The sequence below is a fragment of the Cottoperca gobio genome, chromosome 14, assembly GCF_900634415.1.
Source record: "Cottoperca gobio chromosome 14, fCotGob3.1, whole genome shotgun sequence".
Classification (NCBI taxonomy): domain Eukaryota; kingdom Metazoa; phylum Chordata; class Actinopteri; order Perciformes; family Bovichtidae; genus Cottoperca; species Cottoperca gobio.
Window position 1 is genome coordinate 12,726,239 of NC_041368.1, and position 19,674 is coordinate 12,745,912.

Sequence of the window (19,674 nt, forward strand, 5' to 3'; positions counted from 1 at the left end):
GAGTGAAGCGAAGGCTCTAATTAGAGCCAGATGTTGCACCATAATAACCCTGGTTTCAATATAACAGAGAGGGTATCTAGGAAAGAGGTGCAGAGGGGGGTAATGACAGAAGTTGTGACTGAGGCTTTGTGGACATTCAGAAAGGATTGTAACTTTTTACAGCAGATGTTTCCGGTTCTCTACATGATTAAAATTTAAGTTAAAGAAGCTTAAAATTTGTTTTGGATGGACGTTAAATCCATTGAGGTCCATGTTGAGTGTCAGGCTGATGATTATGCAGGGTGCACAGGTGGGTGCAAAGCCTGAGGCACTCAACTAGTAACACCATAAATCTTTACATTCCACGACAACACCCCAGGCAAAACATTGTTTTTCATGCGAACGTCAATTTTGAGATTTTTTGCTTCCATAACATGTCTTCTTTCAGACGATCAGGAAGAAATCATCCAAAATACAAATGTAGTTGTTTATTTTACTTCACTTTGACTAATTGCGTCTGTATATTTCTCCTAAATTCACTAAAAGTTAGCATTAGATAATGCCTTATTAACATATTTAAATTTACCCTATTCACTTGTAGTGTCTTGCAAAATGTATGGAATTTTACAATACGTATCTTCAAAGGACATTTTTTCTCACACTCTGAGCCAGAAAGCTCCACTTCAGTAGCACTTACATACACCAGTTTTATTCCTATCTAGATTCTGAAGGTTTTTAAAGAGGGGTTTATCTATAAATCATCCATAGCCTGATTTATAGAACATTTTACATTGTAAAAATGATTTATTTTAATGGCTGTTTTTATACAGTATTTGGGGATTTATGGACTGACAGAAAGAGATGTCGAAGATTCCCTGTGCAAAAATGAAACAAGAATTTTGAACCTGGTTTCATCCAAAATTCAGATTTCTGTTCTAGAAATGTAAGCAAATTATCATAAAAAAAATAATGCCTGATTTACATATTGAAACATATAATTCCAGAAAACTTGTAACACAAACAATAATTGCCTTAATGTAAGCGATCAACTGCAGAAGTTTCATGGTGATATCTGTGATTTTCTTTACCCTATTCATCTGCAGTGTCTCCTCTTTACTAAACAGAATTGTTTCTTGATAGAATGATTAAATTTAGCCATCTAGTTTGAACAAAACACATACAGGGTCCGAAATCAACTTCAATAGGATCTAGACAAAGAAATATCATAAAACTAATGATCTCTTTCCTTTTACCTCTTTTCCCTAAGCCCCAGGGGCTCCTTTGGCTCCAAAACATCTGAGTCAGAGTGTCTATTTGCCCTCGCAATACAAGGCAAGAATAACACTCTAGAGGGGGGAGTATTCTTCCACTGTTAAGATTTACTGAAGAGCAAACCCTCTGGCCTACATTACTGAGGTCTGTGGAGGGGATGCTGTTTCAATAATGCTATAAAAGCAGCTGCTTTTGCAGACGACAAAGCTGCAACACCTTGATCAAAGTCTGGAGCAGCCAGGACGGACAGGTCATAAAAGCACAAAGTACAGAGAGATTGAGACTCCAGGTACATGTGACATATGACTTAATCAGTTCTTTTAAAGTGAACTCCTCACAGTGAGATGGAGAAATGAGCATTCCCTTGTCCTGCTGTGCTCTGTTTGTGTTAACCCAAATTCCTGATAAGAAGCAGCAGAGGCAGGAATTCAATGACGTGCAGAGTCTGCTGGGGGGCGGACAGCGTCTGAGTGTGCACAACTGTGCAGCCACTGCCATTATGTGTGGGAGTAACAGTGACCTTTACTCTTAGCAAGACTCCAAGCCAAGGGTGTAAGTTTCTGCAATAACTCCTGAGGAGCCCATCGAGTTGGATGTGCATTCCTTTTGGAGAGTCAGAGGGAACAGCAGTGCGGGAGTAGATGACTGTTGTGAGGGGGAGAGACCGATGGTGGGGGAGAGGAGGGGTTGGAGAAATTGAGAAAAATGGAAAACAAACTTAAAACGACCTGATAGTGACGGTTTAACAAAGTGAAAAATAGTTTTTGGATGAACACTGGAGTTAGGCCATGTTCATGCCTCGCTGAGCCAACGGATGACTGTATTATTACTCCACACACTCCCTCTGCAAATTACTCTCCTATTATGTCCAAGATAATCTCTCAGATCCATAAATCACTATTCAATGGGACACTGCGCCAGAGAGGTGGCATACAAAATGAATGAGTCCATTTGGAAAGGTGACGGACCGAACGTGATGATTGCATAACACCCGTATAGACCAATCTGTTCTCTGTAATTGTGGTTCCTCTCAAATGTTCTCTTCGCAGTTTAAAAAAAGATCAGTCTTGGACAATTTTCAAGTGACCTCAGCAATAAATAGAAACGCAAGCACAGAGATAAAGTTTTGACTGGAAATGATGTTCCTGGTGATAATCTGAGACATCCTAAAAGAACATTACAGATGGAGCCAGGCACTAAAGAACTCCAGTCATTTGTCATCATCACTTACAGCATCTGAGTTGTCTCAAAGAGATACACATCATTGTGCAGTGCATGAGAAAGTGGGATACTGTTTGCTCAGTGTAAGGATAATGTGCTAAAGAGCTCATGTTGTATGTTGCATTGAAGTGAAATCTTCTAATAACGACCCTAAAACACGCTGTAGATGCACATGTTAAAGCGTACAATAACACACCTAGAGCGGTGAGCCTCTCCTCACTTTTCATGGCAACTGCTCAGGAGACACGTGATCATTTCTAAGAAATTGCAAGAATGGTAATGACAATAGCATAGCTGGGCAAGTAAATGTCTCTCACAGTGGAAAAAGAAATAGACACAAATGTGCTCCTCTGTTTTTTCAAAAATGAAAAGCACAGCATAAATTTCAGACATCCTCCTAGTCATGCATGACTTTACTAACTATAAGGATGACTAATTGTGTGTGTGTAGCAAACTGTGGCCAGCTGTTCTTTCCAAGGGGCCAGTTAAATTACAGCAAGCCTACATAACTTTTACGTAAATGTGGCTAGAATTGCAAGATAATGATGAATACTCACTTTAAAAGTTTATATCCATTAATCCATTAATGTATCCATTAAGTAAAGCCCCAAATCTTCATTTTAAATCCAGGTCCCAAATCAAAGTGTAGTTAACTGTGATGTTATTCTGTACATTTTAACTGGTTTTACACTTTTAAAACACCTGTGTGGGTGTTTACAGGCTGTGAAAGTTCTTCTGCTTTACATTTGAAGTGACTCTCTCTTCAAGAATACCAGTTTTAACTGACAGCCTGCCGATGATCCATTAAAAGCCTTAATAAGACAACTTCACTGTGTAATATCTGTACTGTGCTGATGATCGGCTGCAGACACAACATGTACATTTAAAGTGATAATTGATCCATAAAGAATTTGTTTTAAATGCCCATTAAGCTAGCAACCTCCTAGGCTCACGTGTTCTCTGTTTTGTTGGGCAATGTTGGAAATGTGCAAGTTGAAATTGATGTGAGATTTCAACAGATGGCTTTTGTGGTTGAAGCGTTTGACATTTTTGATGTTGTTTTATTTAGAGCAGACAAATGAAATCACACTCATGTATTCATTTGTTTAGAGAAAACAATAGAACCAGAGAGAGAAAGAAGATCACCGAAGAAGATGTTTCATAAAGACATCTCTTATTGTGTTGAATGTGCCGAACAAATCAATCTCGTTCAATAAACTTCTTTTTGGGATGAATCTTTTGGACAAAAATATTATGTATTATCCAAAGCTTGGAGCAGCTTGGTAGCTAATTGATTATAGTGCATGCCACATAACGTGTGCATGCCACATAACGTAATGTCCCTGCTATGATCTAACTGCTGACTGAAACGTTTTCTTCAAAGAAATGTTTTAAGTGATTGTTACACTTAAACGTTTTTTTAAACCAAGCAGATAGTCGATTAAAATCCCTCAATAGGAAATATAAGAATGGCTCAAATTAAAAGTCTGTAAACCCTTTATGACATACTAAGTTTAGGGTTAGGTTATTTTTTATGTAGCAAGGCGGCTCGCTAACGCCGTAAAATATAACATCGCAGGAAACTACACTTTGATTTGTACCTTAATTAAAGGACCTACATTTTGTAATTAAGATGCACATTTGAGGCCATGTTGAACTAAAATGCTGTAATGGTAAATAAAATATGATTTGTCCACTCAGTTCTTGTAAAGGGCTGGAGCCACATGTGATTTTAGGGGTAGACCACCACCACCAGCCTCTTAGGTTTAGTTCTTCCAAAGTCTAACGATACACATACAAAACGCAAACAAAAGGATACTCACACATTTAATTTAGACCTGCCCAAAAACAATTATGATTTCCCCTCTCTGGAGATAAATAGGCTATGGGGTGAAAAACGTATTAAAACCCTTATAACCGTCATTGCAGTGATGTACCATTGCTACTTGCTAATACATAAAAAAGGGGACTTTTCCCACTTTTTTATTGTATACTTATATGTATAGTGTTTAAAATTACCTCACTACCATGTCAACAAAAAGGTAAACATTCTGTTCACTTTTCATCCTCTAGCACAAACCTACAGCGCTTACAATGATGGATCCCTTTATATAGAGAAATGTGTTTTTAACATAATCACTTAATCCACAAATCAATCCTGTTTATGTGCAGTGGTGTTATGTAACGTAAACATTTGTGGTATTTATTTACGATGAGTTGAGGCATCTTTCCCTCTGGACACTGTCAGACATTATTGTGAGGTCCACAATATGTACATGGTGACACCTGGTGGTGAAAGCTTTAAACTACACGTGGGTTCATTCGACTTCTATAACCAGTGCCCGTGTAGTTAAATTATTTACCATGGACTAACCTTTTTTCCTCCCTCACATATAGTTGTATATTTCTACTAATAGCAACGTGATATAACCACACCAGACACCATTAGTCCCATAGTGAAGCTTATTAGGCTTTGGCTTAGGCCTATCATGTAGTATTATTTAGCCGGTAGTTCCGGTGTGCTGTGGCCCGAGTCCCGACAAGTGATTTGATTTGAAGCTCAGTCAGTCGTGGGCACAGGGACAAATGTATTTTGCGCTGACCAAGCAACTGAAGAAAGAAAATGATAGAAATGCCAGCGTCTACTATGTGTCAGCTGTCCTTCACCAAGCACGAAAACCCGCTAATAATGCGCTAAATGAACCTTTCTTTTCCGCGTTTACTAGCATTTTTAAGAACTAGCGAGACATGTCGGGCAGTTTATGCCATGTATAGCCTACATGAAATCATTATGAGTTAAAGATAAAGCGAAATAAGAGCAGGAAGTGTGATAATTATCGGGCTTTTGATGGAGCCGACTCGTGTACTTCAAAGTAAAAGTAGCCGGAAGCGCCTCTCACTGGTGGCTCCTTTTACAACAGACTGTTATCTACATCCTTTTTTCCATTGCTCCTGCACGACTATACCACGACTACTATGGTGAAAGACTGGCAATGGGATTGTGATATAATTAACTAATAAATGTATCCTCTTGTGTAATAACTGACAAGTGCTCGTATTTAAATAGCTGATATGAAGAAATGTTAGGTACTAGATGTATTAAATAAAGCTCATACTTAGACTTGTAAGAAGCTTAACTCACTCATAACTGTCTTATCATATGAGGGATAATTGTGACTCATTGTGATCATAATCACTGTGATATCGTGAATGCGTAATAAGAGAGCGCCCCTGACAGAGTCGGTCAGACCCCGTAGGATGTGACGTGATGACGTCAGACGTCAAAGACCGGAAATGATATATACACGGATGTAACCAGGAGGCGGGACCATTCTGTAGAACGGCGGAGAGAGGAGGTTTGTGAAACAGGATGGTCACCCAGCTGGGTACATTTTCCATGCTTGTCTTATCATATTAATAAATGCTTTGTTGAACAAGAAGTTTCTTAGATTGATTCGCCGCAGCCTCTACGTCTTCCAAATTGAACACTAACAGGATGAACCAGGGCACTGCTCCATTATTCTGCATGAATGGAAATGTCTGGGTAATATCTATCCCTGGAGTATTTTTAACCTTAATGCACTGCATGAGGTTTAATAATGCTTCTCTTTGAGATCTGCATCTGTTACACAGTGATGTGCAAATCCAACATACACAAGCTGCTGACATACACCATTAGATGGAAGATAATGTGAGGTTTATAGATTGATAATGTGATTTAGAGTTGCATTTTTTCCTGACTTTCCAACACATATGGTTCCTCATACTCATTGAGAGAGGGGATTATAGATTTTGACAGCAGATAGATGGGACTAAGTGCACATACCATGTGTGTGCACACATGTGTATGTTAGATGGATGTTAGACTCTCTGAAGTGACTGGACCAGAAATGTGACCTTTTATGACTCGTGGTCTCTTGGTATTTTCGAGACACACGTGCATGTACTTAAGATAAATTAAAGCAGCAAGAGTTTTATCTTTGTATTGATAATAAATTTATGCTTATTCATACAGGTCAGATAAGGTCCCAGAATTGCGGTCAAAATTGCATCCGCCCATTGTTGCACACCCACAAAGCACGTGAAGCACACACAAAAGTACAAGTTGTCATAGATACTGTTTTTCCAATATACATATATTTCATGATGTTCATCAATATAATAAGACATTGATAGATTTACACTACAATTATTTTATGTACTTTAGTTTTCATTCAGTTTCCTCTTCTTTACGTTGAGTCAACCTTGTTTAGTTTCTAATCCCATACCAAATGACAGCACAATAAATCTATCAATAAATAATAGAAAAGTAAAAGAAAAGAACAAAAAGATAAAACTGAGCACATTGCCCATGATCCTCCAGTCCTGTCCCTCCTGTAAGGCCAGATGACCAGGGGCAATATGGGCCTTCATCCCAGAAACCCCAGTCCCAAAGAGAAATCAAAATCTTTCCTCAAAAATAAACAGATTTAAACAAAAAATATATCTTGTAGATACAAACGGCAATCTGATGTAAACTGTAGAATCATTCTAAGCATTCTGGACAATTGAAGGTAAAAATACTTTTTTTCCCCATTAACTTCCCATTTTCTTTACCTTTACCCATCAGCGCTTACATACAAAGAATTCAGTGACATCTGGAGTTATTACTAAATTGATGCGAAAAGAAAAACACAATATTCGGTTCCAAAATAAACATATATTGAGTAGAATATTGTACAATTATAGCCATCCAGTGAACATTCAGAGACTCAAAAGGTTCCCTCCTATTGCTACATTCATCCCATTTGGGGGTGACAGTAAACATTGGGGAACATTTCCCCGCCCGCTCTCTACGTATTACATGACGCTGAGTCGAAGGATTGAATCTCCTGTTGGTCTCTTTCTTTCGGCTTGTTTCCTTCCAAATTTGAATTACAGGTTCACAAGTTATAATTCAAACCTGGGAGATGGTCTGCACACTCTTTACGTGTTGGCAGCTCGCATTTCGGATCGCCCCCCAAATGACCTGAACGCAGCATTTAAATTGAAATCACTGAACAATTCTTGAGGTTGACATAAGACAATATTCTCCACAGAATCATGTTCCCATCTCACCAAAAACGAATGAATCACAACAGAAAAAGTGCCACGGTGTTAAAATATATACACACTTCTTTTCATACAGACAGTAAAGCAACGGGAAAAAGAGAGCACTCACTTCATTTTCACTATCGTGACCAAATTGGTTGAGCACTCACAACAGTTGGATTTATGGATAACACAGAAGTCCTACCCCAATCAGTAGTGTTATTTCACTTCAGCCCACTGTGTGGTTAACTCCTGCAGGATGGCTAAAAGGACCACATTTGTAACCCTATAATGATTTTCTATTGCCAAAATCCCAATTATACACTTTGCTTATATAGTTTTGTCCTCATATATATTTTGGTAAATTGCTAATACCTTAAACCTGAGGATATAGGACCCCCCTACCCCCCAAAACACCCCCATATTACAACACCAAACAATGCAGATTTTTTTATAACGTTTTTTCTAGGTTTATTTTTTAATAGCTATAGTTAGTTTATATGTCTTTTCGTTTTAGAACTTGGCAGCACTATGGAGACAAAAAAGGAAGAGTTGTGCTATTATTAGTTATAGGATCATGTGTCTAAAAACTTGTCACAGATTAGAGAGGCTCTTCTGGGGCAGACTGTATTTGAGATTTGGAGCATGCGGCCCTTGTGTTTTGGTTTAACTTGCATATTAGAATGGCACACTCACAAGCCAAACTGACACACCATATAAATAGTGTGTAATAGTTAAAAGGTCCTGTAATCTGTGGATAAATAGGGTAAGGGTATTAGCTAGTTAAAACAGACTTAGATAGTTTGGATAACCTGTTTCTCTCCGCTTGTTTTTGATGGCAATTGGCAGCGTAAGCATGGAAATCTGGTCTTTGGTAATCTTCTGCAGTTTACTTTTGCTCTGTTTGGAGGAAAACATGGGAAGGGGAGGAGGGGGTTTGCTAAGGTTAGGGTCCTTCCTAATAGAACTGGCCGGCAGATCTGCGACCTGTCTGCTTGTGTACTTCAGTGGTCAAGGAAACAACGTGCCCTCACTCTGAGATTTAAGCGGCCTAATCTGTCAGGATAAACTGGGGATATTCCCCACACAGAGCTATTCTAAACACACACACACACACACACACACACACACACACATTGATGCACCTGCGCTCACACAAACACACACGCACACTGTAGGATTCTGAATCAGTGAGTTGAGCAAAGGGGGGCAGGTTGGTCTACTCAGCTGGTGGGGAAGATAAAAAGTCATGTTGAAAAGAGGCAAGGCTACTAAGGCTTTACTCACACATGTTTTGAAATATCGTTGGTGGTTTCGTAGTCTTTATATATTTGCACCGATTGCTGTAAGATCTGAAATCTAAATGTACACATTTTAGGATCGTTTACAATGACATTAGTGGCAGTGAAGCATGAGCTGAGTTGCTTCCTTTTTAGCATTTATTAATGCAGGCATGCACACTTAAAAATCGTCTGTTTCATGAAACAGAGATTTTGTTGAATTAGTGAATTCGAACAATTTAAGATCTTAGATTAGATCTGAAACTAGCGTAGATTTAGATTTGTTTGTCATCTCACGTTCATGTGTACAAGGCCTTAGTTTGACAGAGCCTTAAAAAACAAGTGCATCATATTGCCCTGCTCTCCTGCTCATAAAACAGCCAAAAGGGTAGTACGGACAGGAGTAGATGCCAGAAACATGTAAAAGAATGTTTTTAAGACCAAACCAGCGAGGGCACCAATGAAAGAAATAACTGCAGTAAGAATAGAAGCCTCTCCCTTGTTGCTTGGCAGTGTATAACGCACAGAGCTGAATTACAAAAAACACACCAGACAGAGGTAAAGAGGAGCTCACTGCTGTGGGCAGCAAATAGCACTGATTGCACACTTCCTCTTTACCTGTCTGTTTCACACAAAAATATACTATAATAAAAATAGAATCTATTATATTTAAAAAAGAAAAAAAGGCCTTAACTATAGGGAGAAACACTCAGACAGAACCACTGCGCTAGCAAAACACTCTTCTTACGAGTGCTACTGTTATATCTTTTTGAATAGTTGCTTCTCACGTTTCTTGTCGCTAAACCTTTGACAGTTCAATTTCTGAGCCTACCCCAAAGTTGCTGACCAAAAACTCAACTGTGACTTGGACATTTTCCTCATTCGCCTCGGCCCCTGTTCCTGGATTTGCAAATAAGGCGGAATTCTCTCTTTTCTTTTTTATGTGCTCTTCAAGTGGAGAGGTTTTGCTGCACGAGGATCTCCTTTGGCCAGGCTATTGACCAGCCAGACAGCGCCATCAAAAACAAGGTTGTTTGTGCATTTTAAAACAGATTCCTTTCTCTGCAGTCAGCCACTCCCCCTGCACACACTAAAAGTGTGAGGGTGTGTTTGACAGGAAATATTCTACAGTAACTAATAGAAGTGACTGGAGACGAAGGCTTTTCAGTGTCCATGTAAGTAACGGGCCAGGAAGAATGAACCTTTGCATTATGGAAATTAATCAATTTACGCAACGGCCCCATTTTATCACCTGGCATTAGAATTGTTTTTCAAGCCCATATCCACAGTTTGACATTAATGACATCTCCACAGTATACTGTAAGTGTAATGTTAAGATAACATCACTCATATTACAAAAGAAAATCATTTGGACAAACCTGTCTATCCACAACTTAACCTTACGGCTATTAACTATAACTATTTTTTCTCCTATGTTTTGTATGACCGACGTTTTCGACACGAGCTTCGACGCTCGCCTCTTATTTATTTTTTTAAAGATACTTACACTTACATGTGCTACGGTAAGACCATTTGCACTAGACTGCAATGAAGGAATGTTTTCGAAATAAGACACTACGTAATATTCAAATAAAAAAAGAAACATCTACAGACATTGGTCCAACTGTTCTATGGCAGTTTAGAAATGATCAGAAGAAATTGAGGTGTTCAAGCATGCTGACAGACAGAATAGGGTGAAAGATGAAAGTTATTAGAGGAGTGAAATGGAGAAATTACACAGATACTGGGAGGATCAGATGGAAAGGACTCGGAAATTATGATGATTACTAGGGATTAGTTTAACAATTCATGCACTATTTGTATGTTTGATCAATGACTGAGCACCAACTCTCTCAGAAAGCCAGCAAAGAAGCTAAGACTGGAATTGTTTGATGGCATCAAGTTATAGAAATCTGGAGCTGAGAAGTAACCTGGGGAAATCTCAAGGGCAGTTTTGTCTGTGTAATAGCTCACATTTGTGTAACTTGATGATATTTTCTTAGCACAAGTTTTAGTTCTCTGGCTTATGTTGGACTTTCTTTTAGTGGACACGAGTAACACAGATGAACTTGAAAATCAAAGGATATTTCCATAATGAAATGGAGACCGACTCCACTGTGCAAAAATACACCAAAAAGAGAGAGTAAGTAGGGGACAGACAGATGATGATAACATGCAAGATACACACTTTGATTAATAGGCAGTAGTTAACGCTGAAGCATACGTAAAATTAATACAAAAATTAAAAAATACAAAATGCACACACACACACACACACACACACACACGCACACACACCTACAAAACAGTATATATCAGAATAAAACTCTACAAAGAACTATATATATCAGTTATGTAACAATTATCGCCAATCGTGGTTTCCTTTTCTGTTGTTCCATCGTCAAGTGTTTGGTTCTCAGTATGGCAGGTTAGAAAAGCCAAGAGGACCCAGAAAGGAGACAGGGCCACACACACTCACAGGACAAATATTGACGGGGGTCCAGAGGCGAGGTGGTGGAAGTGGGGGAGCCATGGGGCCCTGAAGGTTTAGGGGTGTTATATCGAGGCTAATCGGGAGATATATATAATAAATTATGGTTAATTTTGTCAACCAATTTGAGGGTTTCTTTTCTGGAGCAAGGAAGGATTAGACTGGGGTAGGAGCAACTCTTCTTAGGTGCTGAAGTACACTGTAGAAAGAAAGGAAAAGGAACGTCTGATTAATACTGTTTAAAGTAATGCATATGTTTCTTACCCATGCCTTATTACATACAGTGTATATGTGCAGAACAGTTGATTAAAGGCGACATATCATTCATATTTCAAATCATTTTCAGGTTTATAAGTGTATTTTGGGGTTTTACTCCAACAGGTTTACACGTTTAATGTTAAAAAAAACACATTATTTTTCTCATACCGTCTGTCTGAATATATCCTGAAACACTCTTTTTCAGCACCTGTCTCTTTAAGCCCCCCTCCTGAGAAAGCCCAGTCTGCTCTGATTGGCTTGCAAGAAAAATGTGCAACACCCATAGAACCATTTTTGAGTAGTACGTACATTAAACTGTTTGCTGTGGTCATTTGAGTAGTTAAGAACAAAATGTCGCTCAGCACTGTGCACTGACCATAGAAATAGAATGAGTTAGCCACAACGGTCACAATTCTTTGCAATGGCAACAGCACACATAAAAATGGCCGCTGCTCTGACCGTGCTATGTTGATTTAAATGGGAATGTCCGTTCTACACTCATTCTATTTCTATAGGCGCACCTGTACAAAGGTTCTCAAGCTGTGGGTGGAGACACTATATTCTTATGAGCCTGCATGTGACATCGGAAGAGGAGCCAAATCTGAACGGCTTGTTGAATCCCATGTTTTATGGACTATGCAGCCCACAAAAAACTGACTGAGTTTTCTTATTTCACAGTTTCTGGGCTGTTAGGCACTCCAGATACCCACATGTATCTGCACAAGTGCTGAAAAAGTGAGTTTTTCATAATATCTCCCCGATATAATTGAGATGACCATGGACAAATTGATGTGTGCAAAAGAGTAAAAGGATTCTTACCAACAATGACGATGAGGACAATCAGGCATATCACACCCAGGATAATCATCATCTGGGATTTTCAGAAAAAGTCATTAGAAAAGCAAGTAAAATTTGTCATTTTTTCAATTTGACCACACTTACAGTATGTGTAAACTACATTTCTTAAAAGCACAAAAAATCACATCGTCTGCTCCTGTCTGTGTTACTATTCACACTTTTTTTTTTTCTCATTTGTCTGTAAACAGGGAAACTTAAGGCTGCTTTGTTACAAAGGCATTTGCTATTCAAGTAAGCCTGTCTGCATGTCCTCACCTTGGCATTCTTCCACCAGTATTTATTCTTCAGTTTTGCAGCGCTTGTCTCAAACTGAGAGGCTCCAGCCTGCAGGGCGTCGGCCCTATCGTCCAGTTCTGACAGCTTCTGATCACGCTCCAGAACCTTATCCACGTTTACACGCATGATATCCACCACCTGGGAAAAGACACGCAAAGCAATGTAGTGTTATCAGCTATCAGGAGAGAATGACTCCGTGTGACGCTCCTGACAGGATGGCGCTGACCTGGTGGATGAGGATTATGATTGAAAGTCGTTCATTAAGTATCACGTCAAATCATGTTGAAATTTGAATTGTATGTGAGCAACCAGAGCAGATTGAGTTACCAGTAAGTGACCATTGAACAATGCTAAAACCTTAAATGTCTACATCTGAGCCTGACAACACGACTTTGGTTTCGCAGAGAGATGTTTACTCACCTCGTCCACCTGCGCCTGCGTCTGCTGCAGACGACGGTTGCTGGTGAGGTTGGGGGGCTGATTCCCTCCATCTGCTGCAGGGGGTCCAGCTGGGGCAGACCTGATAATAAAAATATATAAATATTTAGTGGTTATATAAAGCATACCGGTTGAGAAAAAGTTAAGAAAGCTTCGAGAACACAATAGCAACAAACAAACAAAACAATGTTCTAGCTAATACTGAATACACATATTAAAAGCATCGCAGGATTTCTTAATTATGCGTCTTACTCGGCCTGTTCAGAGTTAACTCTTCAAATGTTGGAATACAGATCAAATATTTGAATTACACTCATGCCCTATATGAGCAATGTAATAAATGATGTTGTGATGGTGGAGGTAGGAACATTGCTACTATATGTGAATGATAGAAATGTGTTGGGTGAGTAACTTACATTATAACATATGAATAATAACTATATGCCCAATAAGGTGTTATTAGTATATCTGAGGGATGGTCATACTTAGATATGAGACGTGCCCTACATGTCACCACTATTGGATATGCGAGTGATGGTATTATGATAGGTAAGGCCTTGTGTATATGTATTTTTATAATTTTGTATTCATTTATTTGAATTTATTTTATTCATGAATTGAAATGTAATTATTTAGTTTTATTAGTTAAATGGATATTATTGTTTTTCTTTTCTGTTCATGATGCCTTTGTTCTGTGTGATGTGACCTCTTTTGAAAAGCAATAAAAAAGACAAATATTTATTGTGGGGTGGCTAACAAATATATTATTTGGGGGATCATTTGTTGTTTTCAACTCACTCAGTCAGTATATTTGCTCACAGATTATGGGGCTTTGCTGTGGATTGGACAGTGCTTGGAGCTAACAGATAATGTCATGGAGACACTACTGGTACTCTGCCTTGTATCAAAAGGATGGAGAAGTGCAGACATTGAGTTGAGAGTTGAGATTCAAGCTAGAATCAGATCTAATTTATAGAATTTGGAAGATTAACTGTGGTGTATTGCGAACTACAAGGATCTAAATTATTTTGGATGCACTGTGTAACAATAATGTCCTCAGTGGGAGACAGGCAGTGTAAGCGAGAGTTTCGTTTACCACTGCAAAGTAAAAGCTCCGTGGGTCCATTAAGCCCCTGTTGTGGATTGTGTAAATGATAGATGAACGAAAACCTGTGTTGAGTGACAGCAACAACTACAGACCATTCATCAAAAACATAGAGCACAACCTCACGTAACAGCTGAGCCACAATTTACCTAAATATACAAAATTGGCAGAATTTCCAAATGTGTCAAAGTCACCATGTACAATATTCTCCTATTTCTAAAAAAATATTCTAAAGGCTATACGTTAACATTAAAAATCAAATGCATCCTAGAAATGTACTTTTACTGCATTTTCTTTGTATTCCATGTTGAATGTTTTCTAATTTGAAAGAAACAAAAAGTAAAAATAAAAATCTAACTCTGCATATCATCACAGCAGGCACAACAACAGTACAATTAATTCACCATAATAATAAAAGGAACTACAAGCCAGTCTCAAAAGATTTTATATGCGACATGATTCTCTTGACTAACTAATATCAGTTTTCCTTCAATATTAATAAGTGCCTGTATAAACTGAAAGGTTTACCATAGTCTGAACATTACATCTTAAACATTATGCAACTTCATATAGCAGCAGAGTGATGCATAAATGAAGAAAAGCAATTGGACAAAGCTTAAAATACTTAAATATTTCATGTTGTGTGGAGTAGCCAAGAATGCTTGATTTAGCACGCTTTATTGCTATCTATCAATCCGGAGCAATCGATACAAATAAACAGAGGAACTGTTTCTAAAATTAGAATGTGAGATTGACTAATCTGTAGTATCTTCTGACACGTAACCTTGGTTGTAACTCAGCTGCTCTACCAGTGTGAGAAAAACTCTGTATAAAGGTCACCTTTACACGCTCACACATTACTAATCCTCTAATAACAACAAATCCTTTTGAATAGTTGGCCTCATGGTGCCGTGGTCCCTGTCAGCTGCCAACCAGCCCTAATAGAAACTGCAACTATAAAACACCCAAGGCTGATAAGTACAGTATAATGGTAAATTATCATTATGTATCTCAAACCAAGATATACAGTATTGTTTCATTTATATTTTTATCATTCTACAATGACAGTATATATAAATATCAAAAGCTGTGTTAGATAAATAATGGCCGACATTCACTGCCTGATGTTAAACTTTATGTCATCTGTGTAACCACGGTGTGGTTCTTTTGACTTGCCAGCAATGCGTCTCGTCACCTCTGAACTGGCACTTCAACCAACCAGGAAGAGTAGCCAGGGCAGAGACAAGATCTCTCCCCAGCCTCCACATCCTGTGAACACAGCCTGCTGCGTTGGATGGAGGGGCAAACATGGAAGCTCCAAACACAGGAGGGGTGATCTCTGCCACTTTGGTGCATAATCTATAATATCACCACCTCTTTACTGATAGATTTATTCATTTCTGGTCAATATATATTGTTGCTGAATGTAACCCAGTGAATCTATTTCACTTGTCTCAAAAGCTCAACCGTTAGCCCATTAATTTCAGCCATTTTGTCAGAAAACACTTTACCTTTGCATGTGGAGGTAACTAGATGCAGAGAGCACATACTTCAGTTTCACCACATTCCCAGAGCATAGTAAAGGTAAAACAACAAAACAGAAAAAACAGGAATTCACTTCTCAATCAAACATCAAAAATACAAACATAACCAAACCAAAGAAACTGCTAATATCATGTTTGCCATGAAGGCGAAATACTCAACCATCTTGACAGACAGATAGAAATAGTCATGTGGTTTCCAAAGAGGGCTCCTACGTCATTGTGGGGCCTGGGCCTGTGTTTCTGTGGTCCCTGATGAAATTAGGTATCTTATTTTACAGTATTTGTACCTTAATAGTAGATATAGAGATATACATTGTAAATTGGTGACCGCTGTCTTTTAATGTTAAGAGGGTTCTTTTGACAAGCCCTCAGGGTTTTCTTCATCCCACCTGTGCATTTTCTTATGTTACTGTATTATTTATTCTATTTTGTTTTATTTTATCATATGCACACATAAAAACTAAAGAATGGGTGTATGTTTGTTTGTTCACTGTCATGGAAAAAGCACCCTGCCTGTCTGACTTTGAGCACTGGAGAGCGACATTTCAGCACTGGACAGCAGCCCATACCAGAAACCGTCTGATCCCAGCCTCACTATCCTTTTCAGTTTGATGTCACTGAACGGGAACCTGACTCACAAAACACTCACTTCTTTCCATTTCTCATCATATACACGGACACACCAGGCCTATATAACGTCCTGTAAGGGATCACGCTTCACGACGAGCACGACGGGGCCTGTAAATACAGTGGAGGTCTACAACACAGAGGGCGGGGAGGTTCATTATAATGGGGAAATGGATTTTAAGCACTTGGATGAAGAATTCAAACCAAAACGTCGGTGACAAATGTTACATACATCCCACAGAGGGAACAAACATGTCGCCACAGCTAAATGACATGTCGTGTGTCGGCACCAACGTTTTAACTGCTATATAAAAACTGACAGACGACGTTGTCACAGGCACTTCTTTCCTTAGTCTACCTCTTTATATATTAGTATCCGTCGACAACAGAAAAGGGCAAACAATGCACAGGAAGAGTGACATTTCACAGGGTTCATTTGCCCCTGAAGTCTCAAACAGCCTGAAATATAGTGAGATATATAGCTGTCCGCCCTCGCACGACAATCGACGACATACAATAGGAGGCTAGGCTATCCCCCCCCCACCCCCCCCCGCTGTGGGTTGCAAATATCACGTAAACTAGGCCTAAGCCTTCTTCAGAGCTAATAATATCATCGTCTATAAGAAGGACTATAGACTGTTCGTCGAATAATGTCGACGCTGTGAATGTTCAACATGGTGCCCTTGCTGTTTCTTGAATTAGCCTAATCGTCACCTGTGGTTTAGCGACACAAATGATAGGCCTGTAAATGTTCAGGAAGGACAAAACAGCGTTATTGTACTTGATGTTTTCTTCATGTGGTTTTAATTAGCCTGTGGGTAATCGCACACAGACGGTGTCCTTTTCAAATCAAACCAGTCCGAACTGGAAAAAGATGCGCTCGTGCTGGCTCCAGCCGGCTAATATTACCAGACGACCAAATAAAAAAAGAGGCACGCGATAAACACGGAGCTCGTTTACCGTGCATACACCGAAAAATAAGACTAATAATGTGTATAAAGGCGATACACCCTCCGTCTGCTCCAAGGTTAGGCCGATGCGTTAGCCTCTATATTTTACGTTTGGGTCGTTTTATCAGAGAAATAACAGGTGTAAAATTAAATTCAACAGCAGGATATAACAATGATATCCAGACAAACGTGACTCCAGTAAAATAACCTCAGTATTTAATGGCAAAGACACACAAGAGACCGTTCAGACACCATTAATCCCAGATAGTCTGCCAACATCAGTCGTCAGGACGAAATTCATTAATAAATAAAGGATTTAAAAAAAGAGAGCTTTAAACGATGTTGTACTCACATTTTCCTGGTAGTATTGGCTGGACAGCTGTGCTGAAATCAGGACTGGAAATGTTAGCGCTTACTAAGTGGCTGGCTGGCAGATGGATGTGGATTGCCTTCTGCGCTCCTCTCTACCCTCTGGCACCCTTTGGTTGGTTATTGTGGCGTTTCCCTGCCTATATAGCCTAGGAGGAGCACTGCCTTGTATCTGTATTGACTGAGAAGTGTTTCCCCCTCGCTACAAAAGCTATTTTCCTCTTCCTATTTCTACGGCAGACGCGGTACCTGCAGGCAAATAATGGAGCCCGGTGCTGTCAGAGTCCGTGCAATAATGAAGGTGCAATAAACAGCCGCCTGGATTAGGTGAACAAAAATGGCTCGGTGACGTCAATCGCGGCCAGTTTCATGTTGAAATGGGTGACCACCGGAGACTTCAGACACACCGTTTTATCACCCGGGACAGCTCTGTTATTTTATCTATAAATGCTGTTTTTAGGACTCTATGCATATTTGCTTCACATACATTACATGTCAGGGTCATGTTTAGGTTTAAAGCTTCATTAAAGGAGATTATTTTGATTGCAAATCTGTGTGTCAACAAAATGGCGTTCCTCGAAAGGGGGTGTGGCGAGTTTCGCAGAAGGTGTCTGATTATCATTCATAGTAAATATGTAGACTACAGGGATGTAGTGGAGGGTAAACTCACCTGAAAAGCATTTTACCATCCTTTTGTTTGAGGAACAAGGTTTAACCAGTATTTCAGTCTGACAGTGATCTGCATTACATTCAGCATGCTACTGTAAATTGTATAAATCTGACATAATTATTGTGAGGGTAGGGTGTTACATGTTCTCATGCTTGAGGGCCTTTCTGCTTCCTGAGGGAGATTCGGGAGTTTCCCAAGCAAAGTAAAACAAATATATATAAATCATTACCAAATAACCAATAGATTTATGGAAGAGTACTAGTGCCAGACATAAGAAGATTTTTTTTTTTAATGTTGAGAATAAAGTTGACACTACTAGCAATAGCGCATATACTGACAGTATTACATTTCGACTTTACTCTCGAAATGAAAAATAGAATATAAAAAAAATCCTAATCTAACCCCCCTAGATTAGAGTAGATACATAGCATTGTTTTGTAATTAGATGATTCACAGCCTTCTCACTAACTTGTTGTAAAACAATGATGACCCATACTATATTTTTAGCATTCTCTGTAAACAGCTGTCTAAGCCAATAAGGAAATACATACAGTACACATAATTAATGTTTCTTCATTTGTTAGTGGCAATAACATTTCCATAACATTTAATTGTTTTTCCCATGCGTATAGTGGTCTTGAACCTATTATTAGACATGAGTCAAGACAATAACCTTTTTAAAATGTGTTGTATTACTGTAATTACCATAAGACCAAAAAGCAACTGTGATCTAATCAATAATCAGAACATCAGTGGGAAAATGCTTCACCAACATGTCTGCAACAGGAGAACATAAACTAACTGTATGTGCCCCTCATAAAGGATGTTGCATTATAATCATACTGATATTGGGAGGGACACCTCAGTGTATATATTTGTTCTGTGGTCCAAGTGTCTTGTACGCTGCTGATAACTAACACTGGAGGACGTCAGATTAAATCCAATCACTCAAACATTCAGTTACAACCTACTAAACCTCACTTGACACATCAATTGGCTGTCTGCGCAGCATTAGTCCTGTAGGTGCAAGTAAATTACGCAGGTTGAAATCACATGAGTCTAACAAGTGAACTCTTGCCCGACCAAATACATTTTACACACTTTCTTTTTTTTGTTTAGCGGAAAATAAAGCAATTTTCATTTTTATCCTTTGCATATTCACAATATGTTTTCATATTCAACTGTGTATATACCTGAGGCTCATCTATTTAATAATATAAAAGTTAATATAACATATTCTTCATAAAACTGCTTTCAAAACAAAAT

At 38.8% G+C, this 19,674-nt stretch overlaps 1 protein-coding gene across 1 annotated transcript; it reads right to left on the minus strand.

The window, feature by feature from the left end:
- Nucleotides 1–6,587: 6,587 nt before the first annotated feature.
- vamp2 (vesicle-associated membrane protein 2) lies at nt 6,588–18,074 on the minus strand. The gene is made up of 5 exons (XM_029448127.1): nt 17,722–18,074; nt 13,126–13,225; nt 12,685–12,843; nt 12,391–12,442; nt 6,588–11,512 (listed from the first exon to the last, which is right to left on the minus strand). Coding segments are annotated over exons 1-5 (330 nt in total). The 5' UTR covers nt 17,724–18,074; the 3' UTR covers nt 6,588–11,495.
- Nucleotides 18,075–19,674: the final 1,600 nt, after the last annotated feature.

Bases quoted from the DNA above. Each gene is read 5' to 3' on its own strand.
- vamp2 (XM_029448127.1), bottom strand. The intron at 12,844-13,125 runs GTGAGTAAACAT...GTCTTTTCCCAG, and splicing joins CGCAGGCGCAGGTGGACGAG to GTGGTGGATATCATGCGTGT. The intron at 12,443-12,684 runs GTGAGGACATGC...TGAAAATCCCAG, and splicing joins ACTGGTGGAAGAATGCCAAG to ATGATGATTATCCTGGGTGT.